This window comes from Orcinus orca, chromosome 13 (genome assembly GCF_937001465.1).
Source record: "Orcinus orca chromosome 13, mOrcOrc1.1, whole genome shotgun sequence".
In the NCBI taxonomy this organism is placed as follows: Eukaryota; Metazoa; Chordata; class Mammalia; order Artiodactyla; family Delphinidae; genus Orcinus; species Orcinus orca.
Window position 1 is genome coordinate 27056673 of NC_064571.1, and position 15816 is coordinate 27072488.

The following is a 15816-nucleotide window of genomic DNA, read 5'->3' on the forward strand; positions in this document are numbered from 1 at the left end:
TAGACATCGACCTTCGAGCATTAGAAAGTTCCATAACTCAACTAAAGGAATCACTCACCTCACTTTCAGAAGTGGTGTTGCAGAATAGAAGAGGCCTAGATTTGCTGTTTCTTAAGGAAGGGGGATTATGCGCCGCTCTAAAAGAAGAATGTTGCTTTTATATTGATCATTCAGGAACCATTACCAAAACCATGGATAAACTCAGGGAACGCTTAGATAAAAGGCAAAGGGAGAGAGAAAACGAAAAAGGATGGTTTCAATCATGGTTTGATAAATCCCCCTGGTTTACCACCTTAATCTCTACTCTGTTGGGACCTCTTATTGTTTTATTGTTGATTTTAACTTTTGGACCATGTATTCTAAATCGCTTGATAGCATTTATTAGAGAACGTATCAGTACTGTACAAGTTCTAATGCTAAGACAACAGTACCAAAGTTTACGAACAGAAGATTGAAATTCCATGATTGGAATCAATAGTCACAAGAAAAAGGGGGAAATGTGGGACTCGAGGGACATTGTTCCAGCTAATGATTAAGAACTCTCCAGACAATAGGGGCTTCTTAGACAATGGGTGAATTTCCAGGATGTCCGGCCCCCTTCCGAGAAGGAGGGAGATAAACAAAATGTAAAAAAGGTATCTGTCAAAGAACCAATCAGGAAGCCTGGGACAGGTTCCCTCTCTGGTCCGAACAGAAGCTAAGAACCTATCATTAAAAATCACAATTGAATCCACACTTTGCATAACAGGAAGTTGAGACCTATAAAAATGCATGTTCACGCCCTGGGGGGGTTCCTTCTTCGACCTCCTGCGTGAGGACCAAGGAACCCCGGTGCACCGGCCTTCAATAAACCTCTTGCGTTTTGCATCGGCTTCCGACTCTTGTTGTTTCCTGGGCGAGTCGAAACTCCTAGGAGACCGCAAAGGTCTAACATTTGGGGGCTCGTCCGGGATTCCACTCGCCCCGGACCACAAGAACATCGGGAGTTGGAGGTACCAGGTAAGCTCGAGCTTGATTGTCTGTTTGTCCCTTGTTCTTTGTGGGCCATTATCGGAGGAAAGCTGTAAGAATCGGCTTATTATGGAATCTGTATCGGACCTCTGGCTAGGCAGACGTGCTAATAGCCGGCGTCCATGAGCCCTAGGGGACGCCCTGGTGGCTCATCTGGAAGGAGAGGCAAACTCTGTCTCCCCTTCACTCGGTTTCGGCAGTTCCCTTTGTGATAACTGCCATCTGAAGAGGTTTCGGTTTTGAAGCGAGCTCGCGGCGGCCCATACGTATATGTGTTTCGTGGAGTTTTAACTGTTTCTGTATTGTGGTCTATTCTTCTTCTCTGACGGACGACAATGGGACAAACTATGACGACTCCTCTTTCCCTTACCCTAAGCCATTGGACCGAAGTTCGGGCCAGAGCCCATAATTTTTCGGTAGAGGTAAAGAAAGGAAAGTGGCAGACTTTGTGTGCCTCTGAATGGCCAACATTTCAGATAGGATGGCCCCCTGAAGGATCCTATTCATTAGACAAGATTAGGCTGCTGAAGTCTAAGATATTTAATATAGGACCCCACGGACATCCAGACCAAGTACCATACGTCTTGGTCTGGGAAGATTTAATTCTCTCCCCACCTCCGTGGGTCCGGCCCTTTGTTTCCTCAACAGGCACGTCCGCGCACACATCAGCAGCGTCAGAGATATTAGCCCTAAAGAAAAACCCCAACACGGAAAAGCTACCCGGCGCCCCAGATCCACCGAAAGCGATTTATCCTGACCCGCAGTCCGATTTGCTTCTTTTGGATTCCCCACCCCCTTATCCTCCGGCCCCAAATCCCCTACCACCTAGAGGACCCCCAGCTCCACTGCCCTCAGCACCAAGGGGACCATCCATGATGGAAGAAGAAAGGGGTCCCTCAGCGGGCACTAGGAGCCGGAGGGCTATCTCCCCGGACTCCACTGCCCTACCTCTTAGAGAATATGGCCCCCCCGATGGCCAAGGGAATAGACCTCTCCAATATTGGCCCTTTTCCTCTGCAGATCTTTATAATTGGAAAATGCATAACCCAACTTTTTCCGAAAATCCACAGGCCCTTACCGCTTTAATAGAATCTCTTGTTTTCTCCCACCAGCCCACATGGGATGATTGTCAGCAGCTGCTTCAGACTCTCCTAACGACTGAGGAGAGGCAACGGGTTCTTTTAGAAGCCAGAAAAAATGTATTAGGTGCCAATGGGCAACCTACCCAGCTGCCTAACGAGATTGATGTTGGTTTCCCACTCGTCAGGCCAAACTGGGATTTCAATGCCCCGGAAGGTAGGGAGCGCCTGAAAATGTATCGCCAGGCTCTGGTGGTGGGTCTCCATGGAGCAGCCAGACGGCCCACTAATTTGGCTAAGGTAAGGGAAGTCACTCAGGGGCCCCAGGAATCACCAACTGTGTTCCTGGAACGTTTAATGGAAGCCTTTAGACGCTTTACCCCTTATGATCCAACTTCGGAGGAACATAGGGCTACTATAGCAATGGCTTTCATAGATCAAGCGGCCCCTGATATTAAAAAAAAATTACAGAGGCCAGATGGCTTGCAGGGATTTTCGCTTCAGGAGTTAGTAAAAGAGGCAGATAAAGTATATAACCAAAGAGAAACAGAGGAAGAGAAGGAAGAAAGAAAGCAGAAAGAGCAGGAAGCCCGTGAAATAAGACGGGATAAGAAACAGGAGAGGAATTTAAGTAAGATACTGGCCACTGTGGTTGGAGGAAGAAATATAGGGGATAGAAATAGGCAGGAAGGGCGAACGGCAGACAGAAGGCGGCCATTAGACAAGGACCAATGTGCCTACTGTAAAGAAAAAGGACATTGGGCGAGAGAATGCCCTAAGAAAAAGAATGGAGGAAGGCCAACCAGAAACAAAATCTTAACATTGGAAGAAGAAGACTAGGAAAGTCAGGGCTCGAACCCTCTCCCCGAGCCCCAGGTAACTCTTAAAGTGGAGGGGGAACCTGTTCAATTTTTGGTGGATACTGGAGCCCAGCACTCCGTCCTTCTCCACTCAAAAGGTCCTATCTCAGCTAAAAGGTCATGGGTACAAGGAGCCACTGGGAATAAACAATATTCATGGACCACACGAAGGACAGTAGATCTTGGGATTGGACGAGTAACCCATTCATTTTTGATTATTCCGGAATGCCCCTATCCTTTGCTGGGAAGAGACTTGCTCTCCAAAGTGGGGGCTCAAATTCACTTCCAACCAGAAGGTCCCACCATAACTGACAATAAGGGAAGATTACTCCAAATATTGACTATGAGATTGGAAGATGAATATAAATTATATGAAAAACCTTCATCTCTACGGGTTAATGTCACAGATTGGGTAACTCGGTTCCCGCAAGCCTGGACAGAAACCGCTGGTATGGGGATGGCTAAAAATCGGCCCCCAGTACTAGTGGAACTCAAGGCAACTGCCACCCCAATAACGGTTCGTCAATACCCCATGAGTAAGGAAGCCAAAGACGGCATCCGTCCTCACATACAGAGGTTGCTGGAATTGGGCATTCTGGTAAGATGTCAATCCACGTGGAATACCCCTCTTTTGCCAGTTAAGAAACCGGGAACTAATGATTACCAACCAGTGCAAGACCTGCGTGAGGTAAATAAACGAGTGGCGGACCTCCACCCCACAGTACCAAATCCTTATAATCTCTTAAGCACTCTTCCGCCCCAACATACATGGTATACTGTTTTGGACCTTAAAGATGCTTTTTTCTGTCTAAGACTTTCTCCCCTCAGCCAGCCTTACTTTGCCTTCGAATGGAAGGACCCAGCATCAGGAATATCTGGCCAACTGACATGGACTTGTTTACCTCAGGAATTTAAGAACTCCCCTACCATCTTCGATGAAGCTCTTCATCAGGACTTAGCGTTATATAGAGAATCAAATCCACAGGTAACGCTACTTCAATATGTTGATGACATCTTATTAGCTGCTGAAACCCAGGAAGATTGTATCAAGGGAACTGAAAAACTGTTAACAGAGCTCAGAACCCTGGGATATAGAGCTTCAGCCAAGAAAGCACAAATATGCCAACAACAGGTCAGTTACCTGGGGTACCTGTTAAAAGGGGGACAAAGATGGCTCACGGAGAGCAGAAAGGATACGGTGGCCCAAATTCCGGCTCCCAAAAACGCCAGGCAGGTTAGAGAATTTTGGGGGATGGCCGGATTCTGTAGACTATGGATTCCAGGGTTTGCCAAGCTGACAGCCCCATTGTGCCCCCTAACCAAAAACAGCACTCCTTTCGTTTGGGGCGATAAGGAACAACGGGCTTTTGACCAAATCAAACGAGCTTTACTTTCAGCTCCAGCCCTAGGACTGCCAGATGTAACCAAACCTTTTCATTTATATGTGGCCGAAAATAAGGGCATTGCAAAAGGAGTATTGACTCAGAAATTGGGTCCCTGGAATCGCCCAGTTGCTTATTTGTCAAAAAAAATGGACCCTGTGGTATCAGGATGGCCCACCTGTTTAAAGATAATCGCTGCAGTAGCCGTTCTGGTCAAAGATGCTGACAAACTAACTTTAGGACAAAATCTAACGATAACAGCTCCTCATGCCCTGGAGAATGTAATCCGTCAACCACCGGATAGGTGGCTAACTAATGCCAGGATGACCCATTACCAAACCCTGTTGCTAAACTCAGATCGCATCAAGTTTGCTCCAGCCACAGGACTCAATCCAGCTACCTTGCTACCTGATCCCGATTTAGAAGGCTCCACCATCATCCATGATTGTCAGGAAGTGTTGGCTGCAGCACATGGTAGTAGACCAGATCTGACGGACCTACCCCTTCCTGATGCTGATTTTACTTGGTTTACTGATGGGAGCAGTTTCCTGGAAGGAGGTAAGCGTCGGGCTGGGGCAGCCGTGGTAGACGGAAAACAAGTCATCTGGGCAGCTGCGCTACCACAAGGGACCTCAGCCCAACGAGCTGAATTAATTGCCATGACAAAGGCACTGGAGATGGCAGAGAATAAAAAGGTAAACATCTACACGGACAGTAGATATGCATTTGCTACCGCTCATATCCACGGTACCATCTACCAACAGAGAGGGTTGCTAACCTCAAGTGGCAGAGAAATTAAAAACAAAGACGAAATTGTGGCTCTATTGGTTGCACTTATGCTTCCCACTAAAGTTAGCATCATTCACTGCCCTGGACACCAGAAAGACAATACCCCAATAACTAGGGGTAATAATATGGCTGACAAGGTGGCCCGAGAAATGGCATCGGGAGAAGTCATTTTAGGACTGTCAGATAAAGTTCCTGAAAAACCAGGCAGCGACGAGGAAATCATCCCGACCACAACCAAAGGATCTTTGTCCCCTCAGCAAGCAGAATCCATGTTACCACAGATTCATAGATGGACACACCTGGGGACTAAAAAAATGATATCCCTGTTACATAAAACCGGGTACGGAACCCCTGGATTGACAAAATTAGCTGAACAAATTGTACAGGAATGTGTTCCATGTCAACAGGTAAATGCTCACAGGGGAAAACTTGAAACTGGAAAAAGGCTCAGGGGAGACCACCCAGGAACTTACTGGGAGGTGGACTTTACCGAAGTACGTCCTGGAAGGTACGGTAATAAATACCTCCTGGTTTTTATAGATACTTTTTCAGGATGGATAGAAGCCTTCCCAACGAAGAAAGAAACAGCTGCTGTGGTAGCCAAAAAGATCCTAGAAGAAATTTTTCCTCGATTTGGGGCACCAAAGGTAATAGGGTCCGACAATGGTCCGGCCTTCGTCGCCCAGGTAAGTCAGGATGTGGCCAGATATTTGGGGACTGATTGGAAATTACATTGTGCATATAGACCCCAGAGTTCAGGTCAGGTAGAAAGAATGAATAGAACTCTAAAAGAGACCCTAACTAAATTGTCCTTGGAGACTGGCAGTACAGATTGGACGGTGCTCCTTCCTTTAGCCCTGTTCCGGGTTAGGAATACACCTTCCCGGTACCATCTTACTCCTTTTGAGGTGCTATACGGGGCCCCACCTCCCCTTCTCACCTTAGGAGAAGAAATAAAACCAGACTGTCAAAATAACACTGACTTGTATGCTAGGCTATTGGGACTCCAACTGGTCCAAAAGGAGATATGGTCCCAACTCGCCGAGGCCTACCAACCGGGAACACCAGGAGAAACTCATCTTTTCCAAGTCGGAGACTCCGTGTACGTCCGTCGGCATCGAACCCAGACGTTGGAACCTCGATGGAAAGGACCATACACCGTCCTCCTCACCACCCCAACGGCCATAAAAGTGGACGGCATCGCTGCCTGGATTCATGCTTCACACGTGAAAGCTGCACCAGCGACGGCATCATCAGGATGGTGGGCCCAAAGAACCGACAACCCGCTCAAACTCAAGCTTCTACGAACCTAAGACTTATAATTTTGATTTTACTGCCTTTATTGACTGTAAGTGATTTTAGCCCTCACCTGCCCCAACGTCTAACTTGGCAGGTAATTTCTCAAACTGGAGGTGTAACTTGGTCCATTAGCCATACTGCACCTCCCTGGACCTGGTGGCCAGACCTTTTTCCTGATGTCTGTAAACTGGCCATAGGAGCTCCCTATTGGGATCTAGAGGGTTATTATGATCAGCATAATGCTCCGTCCGAACTTCTAACTAGAGCTGATTACTCTGGAGAGGGTTGTAAAAATCAGGTCCGAAGAAGTTGGCTCAGAACCCTCTCCTTCTATGTATGCCCCGGGTTCCATCGCCCCCGATCCCTGAATTATAAATGTGGGGGAACTGAAAATTTTTATTGCCAAAACTGGGGATGTGAAACCACAGGAGATACTTATTGGAGACCCACCTCAACTTGGGATTTTATTACAGTAACAGCCAACTATACTCATACTTCTTATAGGGGTCCCCAACCCGTCGCCCCTGAATGTTCAGGATGGTGCCAGCCCCTCAAAATTTCCTTTAGTAATCCTGGAAAAAGGGATAAAGAATGGATAAATGGCCATTCATGGGGCATTAGATTTTACAAGAATGGATATGATTCGGGAATATTGATGACCCTTAAGCTAAAAATTGAGACTCCCGCTCCTGTGTCGATAGGCCCAAACCCTGTACTTGGCCCCCCCCGTTACCCCCAAACCCTGTACTTGGCCCCCCCCTGTTACCCCCAGCCCCTAAAAATAACGGGACCTCTGGGCTGAAGGAGACAACGATTAAGCCCGGAACCCGCCAGGATAGAATGCTTTCTTTGGTGCAGGCAGCTTTTACGGTCCTTAATGCTACAAACCCGGAGGCTACAAAATCATGTTGGCTCTGTTATGCTGCCCCTCCCCCTTATTATGATGCTATAGGATATAGTTCTAATTATACTAATGTCAGCTCCCCGGACCATTGTCGATGGAAACAGGAAGGGAACAGTAAATTAACTCTGTCTTCGGTTTTTGGAAATGGTACTTGTGTAGGAACACCTCCCCAGTCCCATCGACACCTTTGTCATGATTTTAGCCTCCCTTCAGGCTCAGGATATCTTGTACCTCCCCAAGATGGATGGTGGGCATGTAACACGGGGCTAACCCCTTGCGTTTCTCTAGAAGTTCTCAACACTTCAGCTGATTTTTGTGTACTAGTGCAATTAGTTCCTAGACTTATCTATCATTCAGATTCGTCCTTTCTGGATGAATACGAGGGAAGAAAAAAGAAAAAGATAACCCTCACGTTGGCCATGCTCCTAGGACTAGGAATAACTGCTGGGATAGGAACAGGAACCACAGCCCTCATACAACAACCCCAGTATTATGCAAGTTTAAGACAGGCTGTAGACATCGACCTTCGAGCATTAGAAAGTTCCATAACTCAACTAAAGGAATCACTCACCTCACTTTCAGAAGTGGTGTTGCAGAATAGAAGAGGCCTAGATTTGCTGTTTCTTAAGGAAGGGGGATTATGCGCCGCTCTAAAAGAAGAATGTTGCTTTTATATTGATCATTCAGGAACCATTACCAAAACCATGGATAAACTCAGGGAACGCTTAGATAAAAGGCAAAGGGAGAGAGAAAACGAAAAAGGATGGTTTCAATCATGGTTTGATAAATCCCCCTGGTTTACCACCTTAATCTCTACTCTGTTGGGACCTCTTATTGTTTTATTGTTGATTTTAACTTTTGGACCATGTATTCTAAATCGCTTGATAGCATTTATTAGAGAACGTATCAGTACTGTACAAGTTCTAATGCTAAGACAACAGTACCAAAGTTTACGAACAGAAGATTGAAATTCCATGATTGGAATCAATAGTCACAAGAAAAAGGGGGAAATGTGGGACTCGAGGGACATTGTTCCAGCTAATGATTAAGAACTCTCCAGACAATAGGGGCTTCTTAGACAATGGGTGAATTTCCAGGATGTCCGGCCCCCTTCCGAGAAGGAGGGAGATAAACAAAATGTAAAAAAGGTATCTGTCAAAGAACCAATCAGGAAGCCTGGGACAGGTTCCCTCTCTGGTCCGAACAGAAGCTAAGAACCTATCATTAAAAATCACAATTGAATCCACACTTTGCATAACAGGAAGTTGAGACCTATAAAAATGCATGTTCACGCCCTGGGGGGGTTCCTTCTTCGACCTCCTGCGTGAGGACCAAGGAACCCCGGTGCACCGGCCTTCAATAAACCTCTTGCGTTTTGCATCGGCTTCCGACTCTTGTTGTTTCCTGGGCGAGTCGAAACTCCTAGGAGACCGCGAAGGTCTAACATTTGGGGGCTCGTCCGGGATTCCACTCGCCCCGGACCACAAGAACATCGGGAGTTGGAGGTACCAGGTAAGCTCGAGCTTGATTGTCTGTTTGTCCCTTGTTCTTTGTGGGCCATTATTGGAGGAAAGCTGTAAGAATCGGCTTATTATGGAATCTGTATCGGACCTCTGGCTAGGCAGACGTGCTAATAGCCGGCGTCCATGAGCCCTAGGGGACGCCCTGGTGGCTCATCTGGAAGGAGAGGCAAACTCTGTCTCCCCTTCACTCGGTTTCGGCAGTTCCCTTTGTGATAACTGCCATCTGAAGAGGTTTCGGTTTTGAAGCGAGCTCGCGGCGGCCCATACGTATATGTGTTTCGTGGAGTTTTAACTGTTTCTGTATTGTGGTCTATTCTTCTTCTCTGACGGACGACAATGGGACAAAGTATGACGACTCCTCTTTCCCTTACCCTAAGCCATTGGACCGAAGTTCGGGCCAGAGCCCATAATTTTTCGGTAGAGGTAAAGAAAGGAAAGTGGCAGACTTTGTGTGCCTCTGAATGGCCAACATTTCAGATAGGATGGCCCCCTGAAGGATCCTATTCATTAGACAAGATTAGGCTGCTGAAGTCTAAGATATTTAATATAGGACCCCACGGACATCCAGACCAAGTACCATACGTCTTGGTCTGGGAAGATTTAATTCTCTCCCCACCTCCGTGGGTCCGGCCCTTTGTTTCCTCAACAGGCACGTCCGCGCACACATCAGCAGCGTCAGAGATATTAGCCCTAAAGAAAAACCCCAACACGGAAAAGCTACCCGGCGCCCCAGATCCACCGAAAGCGATTTATCCTGACCCGCAGTCCGATTTGCTTCTTTTGGATTCCCCACCCCCTTATCCTCCGGCCCCAAATCCCCTACCACCTAGAGGACCCCCAGCTCCACTGCCCTCAGCACCAAGGGGACCATCCATGATGGAAGAAGAAAGGGGTCCCTCAGCGGGCACTAGGAGCCGGAGGGCTATCTCCCCGGACTCCACTGCCCTACCTCTTAGAGAATATGGCCCCCCCGATGGCCAAGGGAATAGACCTCTCCAATATTGGCCCTTTTCCTCTGCAGATCTTTATAATTGGAAAATGCATAACCCAACTTTTTCCGAAAATCCACAGGCCCTTACCGCTTTAATAGAATCTCTTGTTTTCTCCCACCAGCCCACATGGGATGATTGTCAGCTGCTGCTTCAGACTCTCCTAACGACTGAGGAGAGGCAACGGGTTCTTTTAGAAGCCAGAAAAAATGTATTAGGTGCCAATGGGCAACCTACCCAGCTGCCTAACGAGATTGATGTTGGTTTCCCACTCGTCAGGCCAAACTGGGATTTCAATGCCCCGGAAGGTAGGGAGCGCCTGAAAATGTATCGCCAGGCTCTGGTGGTGGGTCTCCATGGAGCAGCCAGACGGCCCACTAATTTGGCTAAGGTAAGGGAAGTCACTCAGGGGCCCCAGGAATCACCAACTGTGTTCCTGGAACGTTTAATGGAAGCCTTTAGACGCTTTACCCCTTATGATCCAACTTCGGAGGAACATAGGGCTACTATAGCAATGGCTTTCATAGATCAAGCGGCCCCTGATATTAAAAAAAAATTACAGAGGCTAGATGGCTTGCAGGGATTTTCGCTTCAGGAGTTAGTAAAAGAGGCAGATAAAGTATATAACAAAAGAGAAACAGAGGAAGAGAAGGAAGAAAGAAAGCAGAAAGAGCAGGAAGCCCGTGAAATAAGACGGGATAAGAGACAGGAGAGGAATTTAAGTAAGATACTGGCCACTGTGGTTGGAGGAAGAAATACAGGGGATAGAAATAGGCAGGAAGGGCGAACGGCAGACAGAAGGCGGCCATTAGACAAGGACCAATGTGCCTACTGTAAAGAAAAAGGACATTGGGCGAGAGAATGCCCTAAGAAAAAGAATGGAGGAAGGCCAACCAGAAACAAAATCTTAACATTGGAAGAAGAAGACTAGGAAAGTCAGGGCTCGAACCCTCTCCCCGAGCCCCAGGTAACTCTTAAAGTGGAGGGGGAACCTGTTCAATTTTTGGTGGATACTGGAGCCCAGCACTCCGTCCTTCTCCACTCAAAAGGTCCTATCTCAGCTAAAAGGTCATGGGTACAAGGAGCCACTGGGAATAAACAATATTCATGGACCACACGAAGGACAGTAGATCTTGGGATTGGACGAGTAACCCATTCATTTTTGATTATTCCGGAATGCCCCTATCCTTTGCTGGGAAGAGACTTGCTCTCCAAAGTGGGGGCTCAAATTCACTTCCAACCAGAAGGTCCCACCATAACTGACAATAAGGGAAGATTACTCCAAATATTGACTATGAGATTGGAAGATGAATATAAATTATATGAAAAACCTTCATCTCTACGGGTTAATGTCACAGATTGGGTAACTCGGTTCCCGCAAGCCTGGACAGAAACCGCTGGTATGGGGATGGCTAAAAATCGGCCCCCAGTACTAGTGGAACTCAAGGCAACTGCCACCCCAATAACGGTTCGTCAATACCCCATGAGTAAGGAAGCCAAAGACGGCATCCGTCCTCACATACAGAGGTTGCTGGAATTGGGCATTCTGGTAAGATGTCAATCCACGTGGAATACCCCTCTTTTGCCAGTTAAGAAACCGGGAACTAATGATTACCAACCAGTGCAAGACCTGCGTGAGGTAAATAAACGAGTGGCGGACCTCCACCCCACAGTACCAAATCCTTATAATCTCTTAAGCACTCTTCCGCCCCAACATACATGGTATACTGTTTTGGACCTTAAAGATGCTTTTTTCTGTCTAAGACTTTCTCCCCTCAGCCAGCCTTACTTTGCCTTCGAATGGAAGGACCCAGCATCAGGAATATCTGGCCAACTGACATGGACTTGTTTACCTCAGGAATTTAAGAACTCCCCTACCATCTTCGATGAAGCTCTTCATCAGGACTTAGCGTTATATAGAGAATCAAATCCACAGGTAACGCTACTTCAATATGTTGATGACATCTTATTAGCTGCTGAAACCCAGGAAGATTGTATCAAGGGAACTGAAAAACTGTTAACAGAGCTCAGAACCCTGGGATATAGAGCTTCAGCCAAGAAAGCACAAATATGCCAACAACAGGTCAGTTACCTGGGGTACCTGTTAAAAGGGGGACAAAGATGGCTCACGGAGAGCAGAAAGGATACGGTGGCCCAAATTCCGGCTCCCAAAAACGCCAGGCAGGTTAGAGAATTTTGGGGGATGGCCGGATTCTGTAGACTATGGATTCCAGGGTTTGCCAAGCTGACAGCCCCATTGTGCCCCCTAACCAAAAACAGCACTCCTTTCGTTTGGGGCGATAAGGAACAACGGGCTTTTGACCAAATCAAACGAGCTTTACTTTCAGCTCCAGCCCTAGGACTGCCAGATGTAACCAAACCTTTTCATTTATATGTGGCCGAAAATAAGGGCATTGCAAAAGGAGTATTGACTCAGAAATTGGGTCCCTGGAATCGCCCAGTTGCTTATTTGTCAAAAAAAATGGACCCTGTGGTATCAGGATGGCCCACCTGTTTAAAGATAATCGCTGCAGTAGCCGTTCTGGTCAAAGATGCTGACAAACTAACTTTAGGACAAAATCTAACGATAACAGCTCCTCATGCCCTGGAGAATGTAATCCGTCAACCACCGGATAGGTGGCTAACTAATGCCAGGATGACCCATTACCAAACCCTGTTGCTAAACTCAGATCGCATCAAGTTTGCTCCAGCCACAGGACTCAATCCAGCTACCTTGCTACCTGATCCCGATTTAGAAGGCTCCACCATCATCCATGATTGTCAGGAAGTGTTGGCTGCAGCACACGGTAGTAGACCAGATCTGACGGACCTACCCCTTCCTGATGCTGATTTTACTTGGTTTACTGATGGGAGCAGTTTCCTGGAAGGAGGTAAGCGTCGGGCTGGGGCAGCCGTGGTAGACGGAAAACAAGTCATCTGGGCAGCTGCGCTACCACAAGGGACCTCAGCCCAACGAGCTGAATTAATTGCCATGACAAGGGCACTGGAGATGGCAGAGAATAAAAAGGTAAACATCTACACGGACAGTAGATATGCATTTGCTACCGCTCATATCCACGGTACCATCTACCAACAGAGAGGGTTGCTAACCTCAAGTGGCAGAGAAATTAAAAACAAAGACGAAATTGTGGCTCTATTGGTTGCACTTATGCTTCCCACTAAAGTTAGCATCATTCACTGCCCTGGACACCAGAAAGACAATACCCCAATAACTAGGGGTAATAATATGGCTGACAAGGTGGCCCGAGAAATGGCATCGGGAGAAGTCATTTTAGGACTGTCAGATAAAGTTCCTGAAAAACCAGGCAGCGACGAGGAAATCATCCCGACCACAACCAAAGGATCTTTGTCCCCTCAGCAAGCAGAATCCATGTTACCACAGATTCATAGATGGACACACCTGGGGACTAAAAAAATGATATCCCTGTTACATAAAACCGGGTACGGAACCCCTGGATTGACAAAATTAGCTGAACAAATTGTACAGGAATGTGTTCCATGTCAACAGGTAAATGCTCACAGGGGAAAACTTGAAACTGGAAAAAGGCTCAGGGGAGACCACCCAGGAACTTACTGGGAGGTGGACTTTACCGAAGTACGTCCTGGAAGGTACGGTAATAAATACCTCCTGGTTTTTATAGATACTTTTTCAGGATGGATAGAAGCCTTCCCAACGAAGAAAGAAACAGCTGCTGTGGTAGCCAAAAAGATCCTAGAAGAAATTTTTCCTCGATTTGGGGCACCAAAGGTAATAGGGTCCGACAATGGTCCGGCCTTCGTCGCCCAGGTAAGTCAGGATGTGGCCAGATATTTGGGGACTGATTGGAAATTACATTGTGCATATAGACCCCAGAGTTCAGGTCAGGTAGAAAGAATGAATAGAACTCTAAAAGAGACCCTAACTAAATTGTCCTTGGAGACTGGCAGTACAGATTGGACGGTGCTCCTTCCTTTAGCCCTGTTCCGGGTTAGGAATACACCTTCCCGGTACCATCTTACTCCTTTTGAGGTGCTATACGGGGCCCCACCTCCCCTTCTCACCTTAGGAGAAGAAATAAAACCAGACTGTCAAAATAACACTGACTTGTATGCTAGGCTATTGGGACTCCAACTGGTCCAAAAGGAGATATGGTCCCAACTCGCCGAGGCCTACCAACCGGGAACACCAGGAGAAACTCATCTTTTCCAAGTCGGAGACTCCGTGTACGTCCGTCGGCATCGAACCCAGACGTTGGAACCTCGATGGAAAGGACCATACACCGTCCTCCTCACCACCCCAACGGCCATAAAAGTGGACGGCATCGCTGCCTGGATTCATGCTTCACACGTGAAAGCTGCACCAGCGACGGCATCATCAGGATGGTGGGCCCAAAGAACAGACAACCCGCTCAAACTCAAGCTTCTACGAACCTAAGACTTATAATTTTGATTTTACTGCCTTTATTGACTGTAAGTGATTTTAGCCCTCACCTGCCCCAACGTCTAACTTGGCAGGTAATTTCTCAAACTGGAGGTGTAACTTGGTCCATTAGCCATACTGCACCTCCCTGGACCTGGTGGCCAGACCTTTTTCCTGATGTCTGTAAACTGGCCATAGGAGCTCCCTATTGGGATCTAGAGGGTTATTATGATCAGTATAATGCTCCGTCCGAACTTCTAACTAGAGCTGATTATTCTGGAGAGGGTTGTAAAAATCAGGTCCGAAGAAGTTGGCTCAGAACCCTCTCCTTCTATGTATGCCCCGGGTTCCATCGCCCCCGATCCCTGAATTATAAATGTGGGGGAACTGAAAATTTTTATTGCCAAAACTGGGGATGTGAAACCACAGGAGATACTTATTGGAGACCCACCTCAACTTGGGATTTTATTACAGTAACAGCCAACTATACTCATACTTCTTATAGGGGTCCCCAACCCGTCGCCCCTGAATGTTCAGGATGGTGCCAGCCCCTCAAAATTTCCTTTAGTAATCCTGGAAAAAGGGATAAAGAATGGATAAATGGCCATTCATGGGGCATTAGATTTTACAAGAATGGATATGATTCGGGAATATTGATGACCCTTAAGCTAAAAATTGAGACTCCCGCTCCTGTGTCGATAGGCCCAAACCCTGTACTTGGCCCCCCCCCGTTACCCCCAAACCCTGTACTTGGCCCCCCCCTGTTACCCCCAGCCCCTAAAAATAACGGGACCTCTGGGCTGAAAGAGACAACGATTAAGCCCGGAACCCGCCAGGATAGAATGCTTTCTTTGGTGCAGGCAGCTTTTACGGTCCTTAATGCTACAAACCCGGAGGCTACAAAATCATGTTGGCTCTGTTATGCTGCCCCTCCCCCTTATTATGATGCTATAGGATATAGTTCTAATTATACTAATGTCAGCTCCCCGGACCATTGTCGATGGAAACAGGAAGGGAACAGTAAATTAACTCTGTCTTCGGTTTTTGGAAATGGTACTTGTGTAGGAACACCTCCCCAGTCCCATCGACACCTTTGTCATGATTTTAGCCTCCCTTCAGGCTCAGGATATCTTGTACCTCCCCAAGATGGATGGTGGGCATGTAACACGGGGCTAACCCCTTGCGTTTCTCTAGAAGTTCTCAACACTTCAGCTGATTTTTGTGTACTAGTGCAATTAGTTCCTAGACTTATCTATCATTCAGATTCGTCCTTTCTGGATGAATACGAGGGAAGAAAAAAGAAAAAGATAACCCTCACGTTGGCCATGCTCCTAGGACTAGGAATAACTGCTGGGATAGGAACAGGAACCACAGCCCTCATACAACAACCCCAGTATTATGCAAGTTTAAGACAGGCTGTAGACATCGACCTTCGAGCATTAGAAAGTTCCATAACTCAACTAAAGGAATCACTCACCTCACTTTCAGAAGTGGTGTTGCAGAATAGAAGAGGCCTAGATTTGCTGTTTCTTAAGGAAGGGGGATTATGCGCTGCTCTAA

At 47.1% G+C, this 15816-nt stretch overlaps 2 protein-coding genes across 2 annotated transcripts; both read left to right on the forward strand.

Moving 5' to 3' along the window:
• Positions 1–1229: 1229 nt before the first annotated feature.
• Positions 1230–6416, forward strand: LOC125960846 (uncharacterized; the record flags this gene model as incomplete). Its single annotated transcript, XM_049696132.1, is given in 1 exon segment — positions 1230–6416. A coding segment is annotated over 1 exon segment (5070 nt), but the record flags the coding sequence as incomplete, so codon positions are not given.
• A 2767-nt stretch (positions 6417–9183) lies between these two features.
• LOC125960849 (uncharacterized) lies at positions 9184–14253 on the forward strand (the record flags this gene model as incomplete). Its single annotated transcript, XM_049696135.1, is given in 1 exon segment — positions 9184–14253. A coding segment is annotated over 1 exon segment (5070 nt), but the record flags the coding sequence as incomplete, so codon positions are not given.
• Positions 14254–15816: the final 1563 nt, after the last annotated feature.